This window comes from Phalacrocorax carbo, chromosome 2 (assembly GCF_963921805.1).
Source record: "Phalacrocorax carbo chromosome 2, bPhaCar2.1, whole genome shotgun sequence".
Taxonomy (NCBI): domain Eukaryota; kingdom Metazoa; phylum Chordata; class Aves; order Suliformes; family Phalacrocoracidae; genus Phalacrocorax; species Phalacrocorax carbo.
In genome coordinates this window covers 112,356,396-112,382,051 of record NC_087514.1, presented here as the reverse complement: position 1 = coordinate 112,382,051, position 25,656 = coordinate 112,356,396, and the positions used below count along the sequence as shown (strand labels likewise).

General features: G+C 38.8%; 1 protein-coding gene across 4 annotated transcripts in view; it reads right to left on the bottom strand.

The window, feature by feature from the left end:
• Positions 1-25,656, bottom strand: part of VPS41 (VPS41 subunit of HOPS complex) — a 110,860-nt gene that overhangs the window by 54,829 nt on the left and 30,375 nt on the right. For all 4 annotated transcript variants that reach the window (XM_064443869.1, XM_064443868.1, XM_064443870.1 and 1 more), the window contains 3 exons: positions 13,249-13,323; positions 7,392-7,454; positions 6,178-6,243 (listed from right to left, as the gene is read on the bottom strand). In XM_064443869.1, coding sequence (XP_064299939.1) covers positions 6,178-6,243; positions 7,392-7,454; positions 13,249-13,323 — 204 coding nt within the window. The remainder of the gene's footprint in view (positions 1-6,177; positions 6,244-7,391; positions 7,455-13,248; positions 13,324-25,656) is intronic.

Below are 25,656 nucleotides of genomic sequence, written 5' to 3'. Positions count from 1 at the left end.
ACACCGAAATAAAAGCTATCTATTCTCACACAGTGAAAAGTTTCAAAAGAAACACACTTTCGCTGATGCGCCATGCACAGCGTCATTGCTTTGTTTCAATATAGCACCTTCTCAGTAAAGATCTGGAGTTTTACAGAAGAAAAAGGCTGAGACTTCAATTTGTAACTGAAGAGCCATCCTTCGTTTCCCTATTACAGCAGTGTTGGATTAGTTTTTATTTCACAGAATAAAAATCAGGAAGAAACCCCCTGTATTTCCCTTGCCCTGTTCTTTGTTTGCCTAAGCGTGAAGATGCGCCTACCTGTGGCATTTGTTCTGATTTTTGGCACCTGTGTCACCAACTCTCCCCTCAGCCAGGCATCACCACAAAAACTTAAAATGCTACTGCCATGGTTACAAGCGATCACTACAGATATTTATTGTTTTCAGCCTAAAAACAACATTTACAGGCACAGCCAAGACTAACAGATATCCAACAGTAATGCAGAACAGCATGCCACATGAAGACTTACTGTTTAATCATGCATCCCTAGGAAAATATATAGCAACAATAAAAAATTATCACTTCTGTTTAGAACAGTGATGGACTGGATGAGCTCAAGCAAGGCAGAGAATAATGTAAGCCTCAAGTTTTCAACTGCAGATGAGTTTCCAAAGCATGGTCACAAAACACTGTTGCTGTCTAAGGAGCTGGGGTGTGGATGGAGGGGAGGGCACGAGGTGCAGTCAAGGGAAATCAAGCAAGGAGGCAGTGGCAGACAACAGCAGCATTGGGAGGTAAGTGATGGCAACAGTGAGATACGAAACAGGAGCTGCTGCTGTAGTTCATGGACAGAGAAGTTAGAGATTTTGAGATGTTCAATACAAACAAATGCCATTGGACCTTTATTAGGCTGTACTTTTAACAACTCAACTGCTAGATTCCAGCTGTCACCTATTCACAAAGAGCTACAGAATTAACACGTTGGAAAGCAAGTCCTGCAGCCTTGCGGGAAGAGGCACAACCTCTCACACATGTCATATGTTTAGATCCTCTTTGCTTGCCACCTCAGGCAATTATAAAAGTTTTCCATGCAGACATTCGCAAAACACACAATTAGAGATTACACGCACACAGGACTGCAATCCACCCTCTCCTTACACAAACCACATTTGTTTGTTACAGCACAAGGAGAATGTTTTGGTTTTTGCGACACACATCCGAATAATAATAAAGAAGAAATGTAAGCTAAATAATCTGCTTATTAAGCAAACAGCACATCACTACATATCAAAGTCTCTTCTGCTCAATAATATGGGATACATCCAAGCATTATACATCGCAGCAAGCAAATGGCAGACATGCATTATTATTGTGGCTTGCTTACTCCTACAGTTTGTTTCCTACTTATGGTAAATTATCCAATGCATGGAAAGAAATTGCCATAGTATTTACTCTTTCTTCACTTAAACCGGACCTTTGAGTATTTACTGACTGACATTTTAGAGCTTACAAAGCAATCTGCCTTTCTTGTCTGGTACTCTTCTACCCAACGTAATGCCAAACAGCTGACTATCTGCTTTCTAAAAATGGACTGTGCTGCAAACAGCATCCTGACAATTTAATAATTTGTCAAAGTAGTCCAACCAGTTATTATGAAGTACATATCATAGGGTTCAGAGGTAAAGGTCATCTACTTACTCAGAAAGCAAAGTGCATCTGCTGACACTAAAAAGCAGACAATTAAAAAAAAATCTAAGGCATTCCCTGGCAGACTTGACTTTAACATACAAATCCCACTACCCATAACAGCAGTTGCAGATCCCCAAGAATGTTATTTCTCTTCCTGCTTGTGCATTGTTCACAATTGCTATCCTTTCTCTGTATATGATGTTGCTCCACGCGGAGCGGAAAGGAATTTAGATCATCTTGTTTCACCTCTCAGGCAGGTTACACCATGGGTCCATCCCAGGATTCTAACATTGAAATATTATTTTAGATTTTTTTTTTTAATAATGAGAAAATTGCCCCAGGTAATGCTAAGTTCTCTCTGCTTTTATAACAGACAAAGAAAAGAGAGTCTAATGTTTAAGCATGGGCATTGATATGCTCAGCTGCTAATTCTGGGAGGATAAATGCGTCGAACATGTTCAGACACATCTACATTTGAAAACCAGTTTTTATAGTGTATTTTTCAAGCAAATGAAATACAGACCCCATTAAAAATGCATTTTTATATCTATTTCCTCCACATATATATAATAAATACACTATGTAGATATAGACACGGATAAAGATATAACTGCTGACAGTCACAGGGTAAATTTTCAGCTTTATCTTGGTTCCCTAGCCCTTAAAATGTTTCAGACTGGATACTCAAATCAACAATTACTATATAAAATGCATGTCCTAGGCAAATGCAGAGCCCAATCCTTTAAGATACTGAATATCCTACTCCATACTGGCTTCAGAATTCATTTGCTTAATTGTTCTGGGTCCCCACTACCATGCTGGGTAGAGAACCCCAAAAAACCCCTTAATTACTACATATACAGCAGACTGACTCAATCACTCCAGAGGATTCACTCTCCTAGGATTTTTACTATAAAAACCTTTGTGTCTGGTTACTGATGTTAGTCGAAACATGAAATAGGAAGTCTCATCAATGCCTCTGCCAAGAAACAAACCTCATGTTGTTCTGCTCTCCTAAGTTATCTTTACATAAGATGCAGTAGCTCATACTTTGACTTTGGAACTGAAATATCCTTCAGTCTTCTCTGTTAGTTCTGCCTCTTTAACCCTCTGGATATAATGTATACTCAAACTTTGCAATAACGTTCATTTAGCTGATGTGTTGGGAAAGATCAGCACTCTAACAGTTAAATAAAGAACACCTTGTTTTCAGCTTTACCACCCTCATTTAGTTGGCTTTTACCCTGTTATTTTTTAAGATCAGACCCTTTTTTAAAAGGTAGAAGGTTATGGCCTTCAATAGCATAGTATTTGTCTTTTCTCTTGCTTTGAAGCTCTGCTGTCTCCTCTGGACAGGAATGCCCTATTATTTACAATATACAGTATTATTATTTCAGGGTTACCATCATCTGCCAAGTCATCACAATGGTGCTGTAGTTAATTGCAGAGATAAGGAGGAGGGGAGCAGTGAAGCACCTTTATTTAGTATGGTACCTATTGCTTCTCACTGTGATCGTGTCAACGTTTCCACAGTACCTGCCTTGTTTCTAGGCAAAGATAACATTCATTCATTTAAAAAAAAAAGGGGTGAAAAAAACTTTTCCAGCCCAAAAAAGAAGGCAATGATATTATCCCAAGCTTAATGAGAGTTGTTTAGTATGCCAACAATTTAAATTGGCTAATTAGTTCCTAATACAATTTAGAGAAAAAACACTCTTAAAAAGACTCTAGTACATGCCTAGTTAAGCAACTGTATAAACATATGCATGGTAGAGTTAAGCTTCAACAGTCTGCAATGACTTAAACAGTTACCCCAGGGAGCACTGCTCTTAAGTCAGCTTTAGGTCAGGCTGAGCTTCTAAGACATGGCAAATCTCAGCATCACACAATTTACCTGAGTTCTAAACATCCACCTGTGTTGGGAACTGAGGACCTGCACCGTGCATCCCTGAAGCATGTCACTTTGCTTTTTTCCCCTCTCTCTACATTTTTTTTTCTTTACAGACATTGCTGCTCACCTTGAACGTTTGCATGAATGCTCTGCACTGGGTCTTTGAACTGAAAAGTGTATTTTTAATACACTTTGTATTGTTATGAAGAACTGTATATTTCTCAAAAAATGAGGTGGTAATTCAAAGTTACAGTCTCCCCCACCCCATTCTTTAAGGATATTACTGAGACAGATGCTTGGCTATAAAATGAATAAATTTAAGCAGATCTTAAAGTGTTTTTTTGAGATGAGACAAAACAGAGTGTTAAGTTCGGGGGGCAAGTTCTTGCCTGTTGTGTGCATCTGTGGTTTGGCTTCTTCGTTTTGTTTCACTGTAAATCAAAATCAGCATGAAATTCAAGTAGGAAATCAAGAGCACCCTTCTCATATTCTGAGACAACAATGTTCGCAATGCAACTAGAAAGGTTTGAGGAAGTGACCAAATTTCTTTCTGGGTCCTTTATCTACTCAGATTATCTTAGCAGACAATATAAAAAAAACCACCAACATTTAAAACGCTAATAGACATTATGTCACCATCTCCCAGAACAACAGAAAACAAAGATAGAGCCCACAACCCTTTGGACAAAGAGTTCACACACTTCACGCTACACACTTACAGAATTATAAAATCATAGAATCATTAAGGTTGGAAAAGACCCTTAAGATCATTGAGTCTAACCGCTAACCTATCACTGCCAAGTCCACCACGAAACCATATCCTCAAGCACCACATCTATCCTTCTTTTAAATACCTCCACGGATGGAGACTCAACCACCTCCCTGGTCAGCATGTTCCAGTGCCTGACCACTCTTTCAGTAAAGACATTTTTCCTAATATTCAACCTAAACTTCCCCTGGCACAGCTTGAGAGCACAGGGAGAGAGATGCGAGGTCCGCAGCCTGAGATGGTATGCTTCAGCCTGCTTCTCCTCACTCTTGTGGACCAACTTCCCATTGACTGGTGCCCCCAGAGAGCTCTTTGGCTTTACACTCAAGGTGAGGTGTAAATAAAAAGCAGGGATGTTTTTCAAGGCATTTTTCTTTTCAGAAAAAGAAGAAAAAAAGTCTTTGATAAATAAGTAGGTGGAATTTAACTTTCTGAATTTTCACAAAGCATTCTGTTGTTGCCTTTATACAAGCACATATGCTCCTTTTGGGGGAAAGGAGAAAAGGGGAAGGGTTTCTACCACAAGGTTAAGAGGTTTTATTTGTTGGGTTTATGTACCAATAAAATCAAATTACAGGTGTCAAGGGACATTTATTTCAATGCTAAATACCTTATGTTAAGATGTCAATTAAAGTTTTCCTGAAGAGTAAAGTTCCTCAGCAAAAAATGAATGCATTAAGAATGAATATACCATTCCCCAGAGGACAGAATATAAAACAAGCTGTCAAGTAATCAAAGATAACCAAAGAGAATGTGTTAACTCCCTGATGTTTTTTTCTGTTCGGCATCAGGTGAATGCAAGCTCTTTTACCACCTGACGGAGCCCTGTTCTATTAACTCCCTGCTTCTCTCTTTCCATACCCCTTTTATCAGCACTAAAAATCTTCACAAACTGGTGGCTGACAGACATACACTGACTGTGCATTATTTTAAGGACAACACCAACTCTGACCAGCCAGCAAAAGCTGTCAAGCATACACGCCACTTAAAAAGCAAAATAAAACACAGCTATGCTTCGAAACATATTGAACTGTTAATGAAAATTAAGTTATATTCAGCACTTTATATTTCTTACATGCCAGCAAGGGAAAGCCATGGCATTCAGTTTGATGCATCTATAAGTGAGGACTATTCTTCTTTAATTTGTAAGAGAAGGCAACAGGAAAAGTCCATGAATTCAAGAAAATGTTCCAAATAAAACATTTCGTATTTTGACTGAAAATATGCAACATGATACAAGATACTTGTAGGACCTGGAAGCAGCTGTAATCTGGAAGTCAGAATTGCGCACTGCACCAATAAGACACTTAATGCACATTTAAAGTAACAACTGCCCCAAGTAGAACACTTTAACTACACAGATACAAGTATTTTAAAAAGTTGGAGCTCTACTCTACCAAGAACTCCTCTGAATTACTTTTAAAAACCACACACACAAAAAAATCACCCACAGGTAAAGCAAAAGAAAAATCCCAAATATCAAGACCAACATGCATTGTGAAAGATCAGTATTCAGGTCTAACTTCTACTCCCACTTCAACAAATTAAAATGAATGGAGAAAATCTGGCCTAGGAAATGCAAATAATGTTTTTTCAGACTATGTAGACAGAAGTGTTTCTACTCTGAAGCTCAACTTGTTGCAATGTGGTTTTAACATAAAAAGTGCACTTCCCCTCCCCCTGAAATTAGTCTTAATTAAGTAAGAATGTTTTGAAATACAATGTATAAAGAGAAGGAAGAAGCAGAATTCTTTACTCTAGGTATTAAAAATCACATACATATCCTGAGCTATTTTTAAAAGCTGTTTAAAGATAGCCTAAGTTCATTATTCTATGACTGCTTACCTTTTTCCCTCCTGTTACAAATTGCTTGAAGTGGGATCTTACAAAATGAGGATGAACAGCAACAATCTCGGGGGAGGGATGGAGTGTGTGGAGAAAAAAAAAAAGAGATTATTTTGTCTTAAATAAGAGTTTACAGGGAGCACCACATCACTTTTTAAACTAGATAACCCTTTGCCAAGTATCAAGTGTTACAGCTGAGTTCTTTCCCTGAAGTAGTTGCTTCAGACATCTCTATTTGTTTTTCCTAGAAAAGAAGAAAATTCTCCATATTACATGGCATGTGACAAGTCACACGCCTGACACTGAGGGCCATGTTACACCAAACGAATACTTCTTTTGCACAGCACGCAGCAGAATTAGGACCGTGCAGTACAGGGCTGCCACAAGCAAGGGTTACCCCAATTAAGTCTTGTTTGGGACCTGCCTAGAGGGCAGACACCTCAGCCCTATTGCAGGACAACCTCACGTAGCATCAATGCACCTTAAACAACCCCTTTGCCTTACACGTTATGTGTCAAGTGTGGAAGATCAAGCTGTAAGAGCGGCAGGGCCCTAGGAGGCAAATGAGTTGCATCTGATGTTTGTGAAAACTTAATGACCTCATTCCTTTCCCCCCCAACCCAAGAGCAGCTGCAACATGGAAGACCCCAAGCAGCAAATTGCAAACCACCTCTCCTCCTGCAAAAAACATTTCTTTTAGAAAAAGCTAGATCTTCCCATATGCCTACTGGAGGTGCTTTTTGAACAGCCAGGCAGCCCCAGGTCTCTCATGCAGAGTATAACTGAAGTTTTCCCTTCAGACAGGGTACATCAGCATCACCACCCATTGCTGTATCCCGAGGTAGGTTTAATGTATATGAATTGGTTGCAAAACATTGACCTCACAGTTAGCAGAACCCTCAGAATTTGTATCACAGATCTACAAGGAAAAAAATATGTTGAGACAGGTAACAGCTGCAACAGGACAATTTCTCTTTCACTTTGCCTTTTGTATTTGAAAAACTCAATAATACTTCTTACAAAACCAAGATCAGCTTTCTTCCTGCCTAAACAGATCAAAAGCTTTTATATTGAGATAGATAACTATTTTCTAGTGACTCGAATAACATTACAAGGAAGCGGTATTCCTCTCTCTCATTTAGATTCAATGTGACCTTTCTGTTATTAAAGACGACACAACAACACAATTACTAAAGATTAAAACAAGCACTTACTTTAATAGGACAGTCAAATGTTTCATGAAACTCTTCTGCTGAATATAATCCAAATACCTGCACCTAAAGAAGTACAGAAAAAAACCCAAAAATATTTACCTAATAACCACCTGACAACTAAAAGTGAATGTAAATCACTAGCAACTAAAAGATCAATCTGAATGTTAACTGTTACATCTTTTTTCCTAAAGAAAAAAAAAAGTCATATTTAACAATTCAGAGTTAATTGAGACAAATTGGGCTTCTATTATGGCATATCTCTAAATATTTGCAGCAGTGCAAAAGTACTTATTTGAATTTTTTTTAAATTTTGGTTTTGTTTTAGTTTTGGGGTTTTTTTTTTGGGTGGGTTTTTTTTTTGTTACAAACACTGCAACACCTACAAGTTCCTTTTGCTTTAGGCTGATCAAATCTGTTTAACAGATACTGATCTAAGGTAAGAGCAACATAATAACATTCAGGGGAAAATAAATTAAAAACTTTTCCTTTCTGAGAAATAACTGTAGGATTTTTTTTCCCTCCAAGCAATACAGGGTTTACATAAGAAAAAAGAAATTTGTGACAATAAAGCAAAACCAGCCTGAAAACCAAGTCCCATATGCTTCTTGCCATCCTCTCCTCCTCCCAGGTGCATTCAGTGCTATTTTGTTTCATTCCATGACCACTGGAAATGTCTTCCTCTGAAGATTCCTCCCTTCTCATCTATGTTGATGTCTCAGTACATTTAATAGTCAGCACTGATGTTGTAACCATAGGCAATCAGAATACCTATTACAGTCAATCTGAAGAAGGCTCAACATTGTTATTAAAAAAATTTTAAAAAAACCCCAAACCAAAGAAAACCCAAACAAAACAACCCAAAACCAAAAAGTATGTTTCTACTGTCAAGTGAATTAACAGATTTTAAAATATTTTCTTCTCTTTACTTCTTTACTTACAGAACTGGTACAGAGTTTATCAAGTGTTAAGAAATATCATTAGACTTAGATGCTATGACTATAGAATAGGGTTTCTCAAGCTTTTTCTAAGTACAACCCTTTTTTGGGCTTATGTCTCTTCATCCAGCACACAACATTCCCTTCCCCAATTATCAGATGAGACAGTTGACAACTCAGTTTCTGCAGAAATCTGGAGTAAAATTGGGTTGAAGACTTATGGCCAGGTATTAGTTCACTGATTTACTAATTATGATTTCCACAAAGAATAATAACTGGTTTGCTGTTTCATTATGATTTTAAGAGGTTTCCCCCCACTGCCAAAGGCTGTTGGAACAAAATCACCCAGCAGGGATGGACACTGCTGGTGGGAGAATGGAGAGAGAAGAGCACCCCATGGAGCAATCAGTGGAAAACTGTATCTGACAGCAAATGTGCTTTAGAAGGTTCTCAGGCAGGTTTGGTCATTCATCTGAATTTTCTGGAAAAAGGTGATCCCTTTGGTAACTCTGCTTTGCATGTTCAACAAGTTGGACTCAAAGATCTAAGAGATTTTTTAACCTTATTTCCTTCTCTGTCTGTATCCCCATCCCCATCGTGATTCCTTCTGGGGGAAAAAAATGGTAACAAAAAACAAAAAACCCACTAGACAAAGATCTGCAGAACAAAGCCAGTAAATACCAGTAATAGGCCACAAAAAGTGAGGCTTAATGGCTCTAAAAAGATCAGTTCAGAGAGCAAGAACCCCCAAAATTCCTGCAGAGAGTCAAGAAGACAGAGCAAAAAAATTAGACTTCAGGCAAACTACAAGAGAAACTAAGCCATCAGCAAGGAACTAAGCCTTCCTCAGGGTGGCTCAAAGTTCAGCAGTCTCAGTGAAGTTAAAAACGTCTCAGACCACCTCATCTCCCTTTCAAGCTTGTCTCCTGGATACATCTCCTAAGCAGCATTATCAGCTCTGGCCATTACTCATTAGTGAATATACTGCCTCTAACAACACGCTTTAAAAATACTGCTGCATGCACTGTGTAGGGCTGAGCTACTGCTCCAAAGGATTGGAAAATCAATATTTGGAGACAGTGAGATGTATCGCAAAGCTGTGATTATGTAAGCCAACCAAAGGGTTGTATTTGAGTTGGGCCTGGCTGTAAGCCTAGAAAACCTTCAGGCTGATGTCTAGAGGATTTTGTTTTCTGGGGTTTTGTTTTCAGCAGCTGGCACAGCATATCCAATGCAACAGACTAAACAAAATAAGAAACAGAGGAAAGAGAAAATAAGACAGAGAGAAGAAAGGAGGGAGAAAAAGAATAGATGTGGTTAAAACACCACACTGCAAATTCCACAGAAGCAGAATCCTCAAAAATAACAAAAGACCCCTCTCAAATTAAAACTAATTAATCAAAATCAACATTAGCAACAGTGCCTTCAACATTTTCATAATACTGCATTGAACATGGCAATATGATATTCCTTTAAGAGTATGAAAACAAAATGGAGCCAGTTAACTAAAGAGGAAAAAACAACTCAGCATAAAATACATGTTATCATGTTTACTCTAGGGACACCGTATAACAGTTTATTGCTTCTTAATGTCTTTTATTCTTCAGAGAGAAAGTGATTCTTTTGATATTACAAACCTATATTGGATTTATCTATTTCTGCTTTCTATCCCTGCTCAGCTCATGATGTTTTTGGGTAGCTGGAAAAAGGATTTCATTATGAAAGTCCACTACATTTTGCCAGTCTTGTCCAATTTTAAATATCCAGAACCCCACCACTCCGGTGCATCCGGACGTAGCTGTTTCTTTACTTCCACATATGGAAGAAGCAGCCAACCTTCAGTGGCCAAAAGGTAGGAAAACAAACACATCTTACCTACAAGCCACATTTAGTGAAAAATGATCAATGTAATACTTCACAGACATTCTTAACATAAATGCTGTTACAGAGATTCAACATGACACTAAAGTATGTAAGCACAGTATCATTTATATTTCTTCGTGTAAAAAAAGTTACAAGCCAATAAGGGTGTAAATTACATCGCTGTTACATAATGACATATGAGAGCTTTAGCAAAATTGGGAGTCAGATCCAGGTTCTTCAAGACAGCATTCAAGTAGGCAAAAAACTAACCCCCCAAAATTCCACAATTCTGAAGCTGCAAGGCTGCTGCTTCCCCTTCTACTTATTCAAGCATCAAAATTCTCCTCTTATACCCTAATGTTTCAACACCCAGCCATTTTCCCCAGCCAGTGGCCAAACTAGAGTGGTGGTGGTGGCGGTGGTGGTTTCGATTTCTGTTCCTTTCCATGCCACTGGTGACCAGATGCAGCTGAGACCATTGGCAAGGAAGATTTTCAAAGAACTAAACGTGCAGTATAGAAAAGCTGCAAGCGGCTCCCAAAGCACCCGTCGGCCACAGATGACATACTGGTGCCAGGTTTTGACATTAGGTCTGGATTCTGCCCAATAAGAAGAGGGTTAGAGAATTGCACTGTGCTGCTATGCTACCCTCCCAGCCAATGTAGCTCGTCTAAATCTAGTTGGAGAGTAGGAAAACAAAGAAACAAGTAGTAAAATAAAATGCATCAGACAGCAGAACAGATAAGAGGAGGGGGTTCTCATCATAAGGACTTCCTTCAAGAAGACAAATGGTTTCCATCTCCCTCATATTGGATCCACTTTGATATGGGAAAATGCACTCCCTGCCTATTGCAAAAATCTTCTGCAGTGGTCTAGAGGACGTGCCCTTATTAATTGGTAGAAAATACTTGCATCTACCCAGCTGGCTCAAAATCCACAGGTCTTTTTACTATACCTCTTTTTTGTTTAAAACTGATTTAAGAAAACTAAGCTGTTTTGCTTTTTTTTTCTTTTTTAAAAAAATGATTTAACTTTTTTTACTTCTTGATCTGAGTTAATGATGACTTAGCAAACTCTTGTACAAGTGTTTACCTTCTTACAATATGAACACTCCCACTGTAGTAAGGAAAGAGCTATAAGGAGTATAAAGTTACACTTTTGTTATGACCCAGAACCTAGAAGTGCTACATTACCTGGCCAGGAATTTCTGCCATTTTCCTTATACAGTAGCACAACATTAGGTATTGTTTTCACCCATTTTAGGGGTGGATTCTTTCACAGAGACACACCTTTCTGGGTCAGGTGGAATGTAGCTTCTAAAACATCCAGACATTTCAAATCTCCAAATAAGATTTTCAGTGTAGAATATGGTGAAGCATCAATGTCCCTGGACTATATGAACACAAATATGATAAACAGTGTACTTGTGATACTCCAGCCCTGTGTCAAAAATATTACCAGAATTAGCCCTGGCTTGGGGACCATAGTTTAGACTGCCTTGTATAGCATGTAATGTCACCTACTGAATCCACAATAGCTATTTCACTAAATCAAGAAAGATTCACCATTTAAAGTATTGGAGTCTTTTCAAATACAGACACACCAGAGTAGGGATTATGGATTTTTTAATAGTTCTGAAATGAAATACATATTTTTAATATTAATTTCATATATGAAAAATGTGCGTGGCTTGTAGTCTTACTGCAACATACATATTTCAAGTCAGTAATCTGCAGTCACATCTGAGGAGCCCTTCCTTAGAGCAAGTGCTTGCTTCCTCCCACCATTCAAAACACCCAAACCAACAATGCTAGCTCAACATTTTTATTACCTTGCACAATTACTGACCCTTTCCTTATCTTGCTTAGACAATTAGGATACTCTTGCTGTGTTTCTCACAGGCTGTAAAATTCTACAACCCACTTTGATAGGCACTAGTATCCCAATTACTGTGTCAAGATACTGACATCAAGATATCTCTGAGAAACAAAAGGCTTGGATACCTAAACTGGCTGCCTGCCTGTTGAGGAAAAAACCCGCTATTTGGAAGCAAAAAACCCAAGTGCATACAGTCTAAAGGGGCTGTTACCCCTTTTGCCTACTGCAAAATCCAATTTTATTTTTAATTGATAGAACTTCTACTGAATGGGATACATCTACTAGGATCACGGACATTCCTCTTTCGCCCAAGTCTACCCTGTAGAAATGTTCTCCTGAAGTCAGACAGATATTGAGAAATTATTTAAATGATTTTTAATGCACTGCATTTGTATATGAGCATTATATTAAAAAAGAAGCTTAAATACACCCTGTGCATTAGAATTTCATCATTGCAAACCAACATTAGAGAAGACTGCCATCGACTTAAAAACAAAAAAGACATTCTTATAAGTGGAAAATCAATCACCAAAACCACTAAATGTCACAGCTCAACATTCCAGAGAAGCACTGATAATTGTTAGTTATACACTGCACAAATGATGTATGTCCTCAGTCAAGGAAGTGGGTGCCAGTTTTTTAGGAAACTGTACATATATTGATTTTACATTTATTTAATGTGGCTGTTGTAAGACACTTTATTCTTCTGATAAACTATGATTGCTTATCAAAAGATTCTATAATTCAAGAGAAACATTCATAACGTGTGTGAAAATGAAAACCACCAGCCCACAGAAATCATGCCCACAAAATCCAATTTTGTGGATTTATAGCAGAAAGGCATTAAACCACTGTCTTGCAGGAGCTGCAGAGTAGTCGCTGAAGTATAACTGGCACAGCAGTAATGATTAAGGTGACATGTCCTCCTGCCACAGCTGTTAATCAGCTTAATATCAGTTACATTATTGACATTCTTGTAATTACTTTTTCTACGGCACTTTCGTGCAAAATATATTTGACTTTAATTTTGAGTATTCAAAGGTGAGTTCAGTTCTCAAAATGGATGGTCAAAGTGGTGGTGCTAAATGTGGGAATTAACTCCACAGATATCACAATTATCTCAAGTGTAATACTGAGGGCTACCAACTGCCTCATTAAATATAAAAATGGGCTTGTTGTACCTTGCCATCTTCTGAGCAAACACCCATGTGTTCTCCACTTTCATCCAGGCTGATCTGATTTATCTTCACCGGGCTCTAGAGAAAGAAAAGAAAGGAAAAGAAAAGAAAGAAAAAATACTTTTAAAGTTGACTTTAAAATTAAATCACCAATCACATACTTTTAACACCCCCCACGCTTCCTGAGATTTATGTGTTAACAGTTCTGTAATGTTTAGGTGCATGAATAAAAAAAACCCCACAGAATAGGTATTTCTGTGAGAGTGTCAAAAGACAGCCTTCTTTCCAGTCTAACCCAGAAATTTGACATTTTTTTGCAGGTACGTGCCTCAGGGCTCTGGAGCTCTCATGAAGCACCAGGCTCACAGACATTAAGCATCTGCACCTGTGCACCACAGCTGTTCATTAAGAACTTCTCCCGCAATCAAAACTCAGCATAAAACATGCTGACCGCACAGGCATCAAGGCAACTGAAAATTCTTCTGGTTTGGTCTGATGGCTATTACTAGTAATTATTTCTTCCTTCAAATCGCTTCTCTTGATTTCATTTTTGCCTCTAATAGTGTTTCCAGAAGCAAGTATTAGAAGGTATTGAAGTGCAACATAGGTGTACTCAGACAAATACTGAGAAAAGCACGAAGACTGCCCCAATCTAATAAATTTTGCTTTCCCTATCCAGATATACTTTTGGTTCTAATCTACAGGGTTATATGGCATCTGTTACTGTTTTCTTTAGCTTAAACAATTATCCTTACCTTAAGTACCAAGGATTAACTTATAACATCATTTGGGTAACACAATGCCTATCCCCAGGCGTACAAAACCCCATCCAATTATATTCAAGTACCAAGAACCTTCTCATGTACCATGACCCTGATTTCACCCTCTGTAACAAATATCTCATCATCTCAAGCATCACTGAAGGATCTTCACCCAAGTAAGTCTCTCTTACATATTTAAGAACAACTTTTCTTACTCTCATAAAATTTTGAACGGATTGAACCACAAAACAGATAATTTCTGGGGTTCTGAGCATGATAAGAGAGAAATCCATCATATGTTTGTGTGAAAAGAAAGCCTCACTGGAACGGTGCTGGAGTTGTGGGGTCACATTAGATGTTACACAACTGTGACTAAAATATCACATGTCCTTATATATGCTGTGGCAGTCAGAATTACATAAAAAGTACATCATAAAAAGTTATATAAAAACACTGTCCAGATGGACTATCTACAGGAGATAAACTGAAGATTTCTCTCAGCCTTTGGAAAGCTTTTCCCCATGATCTTTCACGCACAAAAAAAATTCCAACTCGGGGAAATGAAGTTTTCCCCTCTGCTACTTTGAAAATAATATATGCCAAAACCACATTTCATTTTCTAAAAGCTTTTTTCTAATCAAGGTTGAACAACTGAGCCCTGCACTGCCACAATTGTCTGATGAGTTGGGAGAGGGATGCTGGCAGCCCTTTTGCTGTCTCATTTCCTTGCATGCAGGAGCCACCACTCTTGGTCTCACTTTGTGTCACTGCAAAATGCTACACAGAAATACCGCAATTACTGCTTGTCACAAAGTGGTCTTTCCGCTGTGCGTTGTTTGCCAAAAAGTGCACTGCCAAGGAAGAAGTCAAACTAACTTTCCTTGGCTTATGGGATTCAGCAGTATTTTCATTCACTGCAGAGCAATTATGCTGACTTGATGTGTTTCAAAATCAGAAGCAAGCTCATCACTGGCAGTGCAGGCAGACGGTGCACATTCCCTGAGTGCATTCCTCCCGACACATTTGGTAGGTGGCAGCTGAGGAGCACAGCTCAAGCACATCAGCCTGCTGGTGTGGTCAATATCCTTGTGAAAGCTCTGATTCTCACATGCTACACACACAGCTGGCTAATTCCAGGGCTGGAGGATGTTGAGTAAGGCAAGAAATGTCAGTTGTCAGCCTCAGTCTCACTTTCTAGAAGTCTCATAAAAATGCTAGCACGCACTTTTATTCCTGCCTTACCTTGAAAATGCCTTTCTAAACTTCTGTTTTGCTCATCAAGGTTCAAGAGAATATTTTGTCTCTGTTGAGAGGGGAAAAAAAAAAAGAAATGCCAGCACATCTCCACCATTCCCTCTACAATGAGAGACACCTCTGGCCCTCTGAAAGGACAAGAACAGAAAGTTCAACTGAGATAATCATGGAAGTGGCATGGTTTTTTCTCCTAGGCTGCATCTAAGTTACCATTACCACAACTTTCTCGCAAAGGTGGTTCTCTTCTTTTATTACTCTGCAATTGGAAAGGCAAAAAATCCATCTTGATTAGCCCCACCTTGACACAGGATCATATGCTAAGTTTCGGTGTTAAATTGGCCATGATGTTCTCATCAGCCCCTACATCTGCCATCAGGGCTGACATGACAGCTACAGCAGACCTAGCAGCACTCCTGTGTAATGGGCCTTCTTGGAGACACTCTACTGCAACAAAGCCCAAGACAAAAAGAAACAAAACAGGACACACCAAAAGAGTCGACAGCTCAATCCTATAGTCCACATTGTTCCCATTTTGCTGCCAAATGGCTTTGATAAAGTTTGACACTGAAAAAATGAAGTGCGGGAAGTAGGCAAGGTAGACTGTGTAAGTTATCTTCACATAAAAGTTGAAGACAAGGAGGAGGAGGATGGAATTTATCTGTTGTGCTGCGGTTTGAAAGCAACGTGGCATACTTTGGAGATTAAATGTGTGATTGCACTCAGGTAACCAAACAGTGCCTAGCAAGGCTAAACCTCTCCCTATATGCACACAGAATGTTGTTGGTGGGGCAAAAGGTGATTCCAAAGTATTTGCAGTTTTCCCACAAATTGCACACAATACTTCTCTTTGTTAAGGAGAAATTTCATGATACAGTAGTTTGTAACACTGGATATAACTGAAAACTTGTTACAAGCCTTCTGCATGCCCAACACCTCTATCAGTTGCATTTAACTTTTCTCCAATTCTTTTTTTCCCTGTTGTCTGCACTATACACAGATGACAACCAGGGAAGACAAATAAATTCAACTAAAAGCAGACCTGCTCACTTACACAAACCTCCAGCTAAGTTCTAACACAGACTAGTTTTTTTTCAGCACTCATGTTGATTTGGCACTGCTGGCTACTAGCCTGTTCACTGACTCTACCAGTCAGAACTTTCTGTGGAGCTCAGAAAGTGATGAGAGACCATGAACTTAAAAACAGTCAAGGCTGAATATTGAATGCATTTTAAAATAAAGTTACAGCAAGAATAGCTAATGCCAGGACCTTCCTGTTCAGAGCTGAGTAACATTTCCAAGAACTACATTCCACTGAAAAGCTGTTTAAGATCTGTATCTAAAACTATCCAGGAAATCAGAAATAAAAGACCACAGATAAAATTGGTACATGTGTTATCTAAAACAAATTGTTTCTTCTAGAATCAGCTTCAATTCATCTTTTCATATAAATTACTTTTATAAATGTACTGCTAAGCCAGTCAGCAAAGTTAAGTTACCATTTCAAATTCTGATGTATTTATACCCTGCCAAGACCCTGTGGATAATTTTTGTATTTTAACTCAGAAAAGAGGAGCACAGACAATTCTGTGCATTACCCTCCCTCACACTGCTTTTCTTTTTTTTTTTAAAAACGTTATCAACTCAGCCATGGAGTTACAACTCTCTCTCCCTTGTGGCTGTTTTAGACCTTATTCTAGCTAACCCACTGAAGAGGTTAATTTGCCTGGCAAAAGAAAATAGGTTTTGGTTTTTACAGTACAGAGAATAAATGCCCTTCCTGCAACACCCACCTTTACAGGTCATCAAAATATGAAGAATCACTCAAGGTTAGAGAGGACACAGGTAGTCACTCATCACAATCTGATGGAGTGATCATTTGATACAGTCAGAACTAAGGTACGCTCTGGGGTATGGTCAGTTGACTGTTTTAAAGGTATTTTAAACGTATTTTAAATGGATAGGGAAAAAACCTGTCCAAATTTACAGGCGTCATATTTTAAAAAAAAAATAAATTAAGAATTACAACACTGAGGTCAAAATGTCAATCTAAAAATTAGGAACATATCATCCACATAAATATTAGTCAATTAAGAGATGATCTAATCTTAAACCCTGTGCCATTAAACCATGGGCAGCTGCATGTTGAGGAAATGACTAATAATTATTTAATTAGCACTACACTGGGTAATCTTTTTTTAACCTAGTCAGGGCCCCTAGCTTTAGGCAAAACAAGTAAAAACATACAACTTCTTTGTGGTCACAATGGTACTTCCAGTACTGTATAAATAATAGTAACACACATAGTACTTCTAAAGCAACATAATTCAAATCTGGCAAAAAGGAGGATCCTGTTAGTTATGAAGGGAATACACTGAAATGATTAACCTGGGAACAGCTTCAGAATTTCATAAAGTGTGGAAGTTCTGGCAAAGAAGGAAGAAACGCCTTCAGCTGAATTTCCATTAGCTGCAGTTTTTTTTCTGATGGAGACATGTTTGGAATTCTGGGCAACATAAGTAAGTTTGACTGTTCAAAATCAATAATGTCAAGCTGACGCTACAGAACAAAAAAATGTTACCTTAATGGAAGAAAGAAAAGTTTAGGGAGAGGGAGAAAAAGCTAGCAGGCACCTTGCACATAAAGATCTAAATGCAGGCTTTTGCAAAATCCTGATTTTACAGCAAAGGAAAACCAAAAATATACCTCGTGATAATCAATTACCTAATGTAAAATGCTTGAAATAAACACACTTAATATGGATTATGTCAGTTCTTCAGTTAGGAGTAAATTCACGGCCACTCAGAAAGCTTCTTTTAATTGTGTTCTTTGTGGCAACTCCTTCTCCCCTGACACTCATCATCAACCCACCTTATACTATCAGTCACCCAATGGTGAACCTGAGAAATCAATCTGCTAATGTATAATTTGTAAAGCTTCTCTGACTAACAAATGGATAATTGATTCTTTCACAAATGCTGCATCCCAATGGGTATGAAGTGGATGAACAAGAAACATAAGACTGGATTTCACTCCAATTCTGTGAGAAATGCAGTATTTACAAGCTAGGAATCTAAACGTTTTAATAGTTGCCTGTGACTTCATGCCTTTTTAGCCACGGTTAGCAGGCAAGCAACACACACATTAGGAGTGTGAAAAGCAAAGCAGTGTTCAATCATACTTACAGCAAAGCTCATTTTATTTCAAGAGGTTCCCATTGCTAATACAACCCATTTCAGCAGCATTTTCATTAATTCTATATGAAGAATTTTCAGAAACTTTTCCTAAATTAACCCAAACATTTTTATTTATCTATCTATACATACACTTATATATACATATGCATAGAAGAAAAACACTCAGTGGTCTTTTCTGCTACATTAATATCAATCTGGATCTACATAACCACTCTGTAGCTGTTCTCTATACTAAGGGAAATGGTACATATACAGAGTTTATATTGTAATAAAAAGAATTTAAAAAATAATCTCCTACAAGTGCCTATTTTTTATTTATTCATGTGTTCCCATCTGCATTGCTTTTACATAAACAAGAATGTAGAACTCCAATGTACAGCAATATGACCAACCAATCCACTGCTTAAAACGTCAGCCCACTGAAATAAGGACTACCACTTTTATGCTTGTATTATTTCCACCATGGTAGAGGTATCCAAGTGCAAAAATACTGATTTGGAAACAGAAATTGCCTCAGTTATTGTCATGACTATGCTAAGATCCTCTAAAAATACAAGCCTTGCTCTAGGTAGGATGAGGAACTTGCTCTGTATAGTGCCCCAGCTCTTCAGCTTTTACATCTGTAAATTAGATGTTCTATATATATCAACACCAATGGATTATGAGAAACAGGCAACGCCTTTAAGACTATTGAAAAAAATAAATAAAAATCCAAACCCCAAACCTAGGCAAGTACTAAATATTCTTTCTCCAAGGGTGCCTTTCCAATCTGAAATGATAAACTCAGCCCACCTAGAAGAAAGCCTAATTTACTTAACTTGTCAAAAAAGCAGTTCTACTTTTCAGGGCCTTTTCATTTTGGGAAGTGATAGGAGGTGACAGCAAATAAACCACATAGTGAAACAGTTTTAAAAGAAAAAGAAAAAAGAAGGAAAAGAAAAAAGAAAAATAAAAAAGAAAAGATAAAATAAATGCAACAGCTAAGCACAAGCGTATTACATGTTGTTTGTCCCATCTGTTTTGACTTCAGAGCACTGATGCCCAGAGATCTCCTGTACTGAGGAATTACCTTTAAAAGGAAGAAATGGAACTTGTGCACTTTTCTTGCCCCAGATGCTGAAGTGTTGCACTGACTTACACATATTTCGTATATATGTAGAGTTTTACTGATACAATAGAGGGAAAAGCAACTCAGGAAAGCAATTTCTGTTGCTGTATCATGGTTTATCTATAATAAAATAAAAGTACACACATACCTATGTGTTTATACACAACTGAGAAACATAATGTAGTAACGCAAAGGTTTAAATTCAACAGGCAGCTTTCAAAGTTACAGAGTAAGCTGTTCACCACTTCCTGCAGTAGAAGCAGCATACTTTGAATTTACAACATTTAAATTTTCATCTAATGAAAATTTACTAATATCCACACCAAAGAGGTTTTGTTCAACAATACTAGCAGCAAAATTCTCATGAGTGATAAGTCCTGCTCCAGTGCTTTTCCTATAACACTCCTGAATCTGTCATTCTCCAAATGAAAAATGGGAGATTATATTGGTTAGAAGGGCGAGGGGAAAGCTCGGGCGAGTGACGAGGTCTGGGACACAGAACAATAACAACATTAACTTACTTTGTCTGCAGGAAAGCAGACCTTGCCTACAAAAAAGAAAGATCTCAAGAGCTTGTCTAAAACTAAGGGAATATGAGGACAAGGAATCTCTCATATATAATCTGAGAAAGTGAGAAAGACCAAAAAGCCTAGAGTGATTTCAATATTTTCCACATCAGTGAATCCCTTAATCTTGTTTGTCAACTACAGGGACTGAGGGAAAAAAAAAAAGAAAAAAAAACCCAAAGGAAAAAAAAATCAGCGAGGGATCTCCCTAAACTTGTAGTACTTGCTGGATAATCAGAATGCTTGTCTAGGAATGATGGAACTATTACTGAAAACAAATCTATATTGAAAGCCTACACTGTTTCCTAGCAGAGCTTAACCATTAGCTAATCCTGTTGGATTCAAAGTAGAATATCTCTTCCATTAAAACACTGGTGTGTAAGGAGATACCCTCCCAGGAGCTCTGTACCAAAGTAAACAAATTACTCCTGTTTTTGCCTCTCCCCAGGTCCCCTTCACCATCCGCTGTATAACTGCAGGGCTTCAACTACGGTGTGTCTTAAGCCTGGCTCTACTTCTTTGTTGCTATCTGTGTATTACAGTCATGAAAGAATATGAAGCAATATTCCCCATCCCACACCCATGAGGAGGGCTGAAGTACAAACGGGGGGCTGAGGAAGGGCTGCAGGCAATGTCTACCTACACCTTCCTCGGAAGACCCAGCCCAGCATGGGAGAAGACTATACCAGGCAATCTGGAGGTTCACCTCCCTAATTTCTCTAACTGCTTTCTTTTCAGAACAGCTCCCCAAGCACAATGAACTTGGAGAATTCATCACTGAATTACTTTGAATACTTTCCACACATTACTGAATTATAAATTGGGCTTTGAAGAACAATCCAAAAAAACATATCTAAACCTCTGAGGTTGAAACTTACTGGCGCGCTTTCACAGCTTGTTTCTAACAGAATACGACCACCACTATCATTAATGTATTTAACAGGATTTTATAGAATTCTATGCCCTGAAATAGGAAATATGATATTTTTTCCTCCATTTCTTGATAAGCCACATTTCAGACACATGACTGATGAAAGGTCATACAGTCCAAGTTCTTGTCAGGACAGGTTTTCTTTTGAGAGATTATTTCATTGGTGCTTTGACCAAACAACTTTTAAAGAAGCAAAGAGGCTCTTGACTATTCTTCTCAGGGGTCATCCGTTGTTGTGCCAGCATAATTTCCAGGAAGGTTTTCACAACAGCCATGATATTCATCCCTCTCCCTGACCTACTACAGGAGAGAGGACATGGCCACATCGAGCCTAGCATCCCTGCTTCTCCATACATTCCATTATGTAACCATTATTTTCTCCACAACTACATAGTTTTCTTCTTTATATCAGCTCCTGAAATGAAAAACTGCACTAAGTATTCTTTCCAGTTATTTTAGCCTGTCAACCATTCCACTACAATGATCCTAATCCAATGGCTACTGAAATCAGTGAAAAGAGCTCTCACTGAATCAGACAGAAGCAGGAATATTGTAACGGAAGGAATTCCATTTCCTGGCTGAAAACGATGTAACTAGTCATATTCCTGGCATAGTTAAATATTACACTAGGTGATCAGTGCTGAAGTTCAACCAATAACTAAAGCTGAAGGGCCACTTTCCATGTAAACATTCAGTTATCAACACTGGTAGACTGGCATAAGTCAGAGCTATATGCAATAATAAATGCATTGCCTGCTTACTGAAAGCATTGTATTCAATTTTGGATACTGTTGTGGGTTAACCCCAGCTGGCAACTAAGAACCACACAGCTGCTCACTCACCCCCCCTCAGTGGGATGGGGGAAGAGAATCAGAACAGTAAAAGTGAGAAAATGTGTAAGTTGAGATAAAGACAGTTTAATGGGTAAAGCAAAAACCATAAAAATAAGCAAAGCAAAACAAGGAATTCATTCACTACTTCCCATGGACAGGCAGGTGTTCAGCCATCTCCAGGAAAGCAGGGCTCCTTCACACATAATTGTTACTTGGGAAGACGAACACCTTAATTCTGAACGTCCCCCACTTCCTTCCCCTTCCCCCAGCTTTACACTCTGCGCATGACATCATATAGTATGGAACATCCCTTTGGTCAGTTGGGGTCAGCTGTCCTGGTTGTGTCCCCTCCCAGCTTCTTGTGTATCCCCAGCCTCCTCGCTAGTGGGATGGGGTGAGGAGCAGAAAAGGCCTTGATGCTGTGTAAGTGCTGCTCAGCAGTAACTAAAACATCCCTGTGCTGTTGATACAAATCCAAAAACGTAGCCCCATGCTAGATCCTATAAAGAAAATTAATTCTACCCCAGCCAAAACAAGGACGGACACCAACTCTGAAACTTCCTTTATTTGCAATTATATCATCTGGGAAAGTCTCACAAACCCATCAGAGGCACTCAACAATGATCAACATTGGGTGTCTATTTCTTGACAGGATCCTAAAAACACCTGTAAATCAATAAGATGGGGGGAGAGGGAGGAGACTACTCACACAAGTAGAAACTATGGATCATGAAGTGCACTGTAACTTACTGTAAACAGCATATTGCATGCCATATCCTCACTGTGACAGTAAGATAAGGGAAGCTAAATGTGAAGATGAATAGGTACTGTGCAACTTCCTCAATGCATTTACATAAAAAGAGGCTCTATTTCAATACCAGCGAGGAGTAGACATCATTGCTTATAACAAGCTTTATTTAAAGTAGATCAAAAAGCAGATTAATTCATTCCTCTATCTTTACACTGCTCACATTTCATAGCTTTTGTCTTCAAAACTGCTGAGACCTGCAGCAACTACAGACTTCGACTAGCAGCCAGTTTAGGGTTGCAGAACCTTCCAACACCAAAATACTGTTTTCTGAAATTTCTTATATGTTTATTTCTCGGTGTCACAGGACACTGAGTGAAACTAGCTTCTTCAGCAGCATCACAGTGGGGATGGCCAGCCTGAACGTGGCTACTTTCGTCAGCAGCCACTCTGAGGGTATTAACACCCAAGGCTGGTCAAAACTGGACTTTCCACATTTAGCATTCTATCATAAGTGCAATAAACAACTGCTATACACACTGTCATGTCTTTTAGAACAAATAAGTCTCATCCTTCAGAAAGGAATCTTTATTAGATTTACAAAGTTCATTATCAATAACATCTTAACCCCTATCAGAAAAAATACTTAGGTTTGCCTTCGTGTTTCGTTCATCATATTACGCCCCTGTTATGTCATTCTGTGTTTTTAATAGTGCTGCATTTTTATTGTTAATGGAAACAAAGGGCTGTAGCTCTATCATTAATGTCAACTTGTATAAAACATTGTCCTCCAGAACTCAGTTGCTTTGGACTTTCTAACTAAGAAAACATTTTCTAATGTAAATAATATTTTATTAATGCCAGAACTCTGAATAATTCTGACAAGCAAACTGCTATTATTTTGTATATGTGCACGCAACCGCCTGCCTTCCATACAGAGGAAAATGCCATCCAGGTATAGTATGCCATTTGAAAGGAAAACAACTCTAGGAATCAGCAGTACACCAGCTTCTTAGGAATCAAACCTTTCCAAATCCTCCCTATGCTTCTAAAGGTTGTTAGGGTTTAGAAAACACAGGTCTGTGTTATCAGCCTTTTATGAAAAGACTTCATCAGCGCTACCTGAAACTAGCTGCTTCACTGCTGCCAATAAAAGCTCCAGAGCAACTTGGCCCAGTGGTCCAGCAAAAAGCATTTAGGGAGGGTACGTGACAGATGTGGCACAATATGCTTCCGAGATGACTGGGTGTTCCCCAGGACTCGGTGTTGGGGCCAGTCCTATTCAATATCTTCATTGATGATCTGGATGAGGGGATAGAGTGCACCCTCAGTAAGTTTGCAGATGACACCAAGCTGGGTGGAAGTGTTGATCTGCTGGAGGCCAGGAAGGCCCTACAGAGGGTCCTGGACAGGCTGCATCAATGGATCGGAGCCAATGGTATGAGATTCAACAAGGCCAAGTGCCGGGTCCTGCACTTGGATCACAACAACCCCATGAAATGCTACAGGCTTGGGGAGGAGTAGCTGGAGAGCTGCCTGGAGGAGAAGGACCTGAGGGTGTTGGCTGACAGCCACCTGAACATGAGCCAGCAGTGTGCTCAGACAGCCAAGAAGGCCAATGGCATCCTGGCTTGTATCAGGAATAGCGTGGCCAGCAGGAGCAGGGAAGTGATCGTGCCACTGGTGAGGTCGCACCTCTAATCCTGTGTTCAGTTTTGGGCCCCTCACTACAAGGAGGACATCGAGGTGCTGGAGCTTGTCCAGAGAAGGGCAACAACGCTAGTGAAGGGTCTGGAGAAAAAGGCTTCTGAGGAGCGGCTGAGGGAATTAGGGTTGTTTAGTCTGGAGAAGTGGAGGCTGAGGGGAGATGTTATTGCTCTCTAGAACTACCTGAAAGGAGGTTGTAGCAAGGTGGGGGTCAGTCTCTTCTCCCTAGTAACAAGCGATGGGCAAGAGGAAATGGCCTCAAGCTGCGCCAGGGGAAGTTTAGGTTGAATATTAGGAAAATGTCTTTACTCAAAGAGTGGTCAGGCACTGGAACAGGCTGACTAGAGAGGTGGTTGAGTCTCCATCCCTGGAGGTATTTAAAAGAAGGGTAGATGTGGTGCTTGAGGATATGGTTTCGTGGTGGACTTGGCAGTGATAGGTTAGCAGTTGGACTCGATGATCTTAAGGGTCTTTTCCAACCTTAACGATTCTATGATTCTATGAAAAAGGAAGCAGTGAGTCACTGAGCATGTGTCTTGTGCCCGTCAACATCACCTCATCAAACGAGAAAGTTCCCAGTAGGGCAGGGACATCCCTGATGGTGAGAATCTGTGGTTCTTCGAATACCAACAAACAGTAGAAGACAGAACAACCTAGCACATCTAGTCTTTCTTGTCAGGGACTAAGCCTCTGGAAGGCAGAGAAAAAGTATGTTCCTTACTTTAAAGTTGTTTGAAATTTGTTGGGAGTCTTTTGAGGCTTTCTTCTGAGAGCCAATTACACTCTAGAAAAGTAATCTTTTGCTTAAATGAGAGACAAAAAAATATTATTGTGGATGGGTTTTTTAATATGCTTTTGACATGAGAAACTATGTTTCTGTGTTTTTTCTTAAAAGCAAATAAACTTTGTTGCCTAATATGGTTGTCAAATTACGGTGCATAAGGCAGTTTTTTAGAGAAGAAAAAATCCATAACAGTTGCAAACACAATTTAAATTTTCTAAATAATCACAAGATGTAGCATGCATTCAAACAGCAAATATTATCAACCCTGGATGCTGAAAGAGTCAGAAGAGAAGAAAAGAAAAAAATTGTTTTGATGATTTTGATGTTTCTGCACAATGTCACAAATAATTTTATTCAGAAACATTTGAAAATGCCACATGTAAATTCACTTAGCAGAATTACAATAAGGTCCTCTACTTGATCTTTCACAAAAATAGACTCAGAGTTCCTACAAGGTCTGATAAAAAAAAAATACATTGGAAAATTTGCCCTTTCATTGACCAACAATGCTGTATTAAATACTGT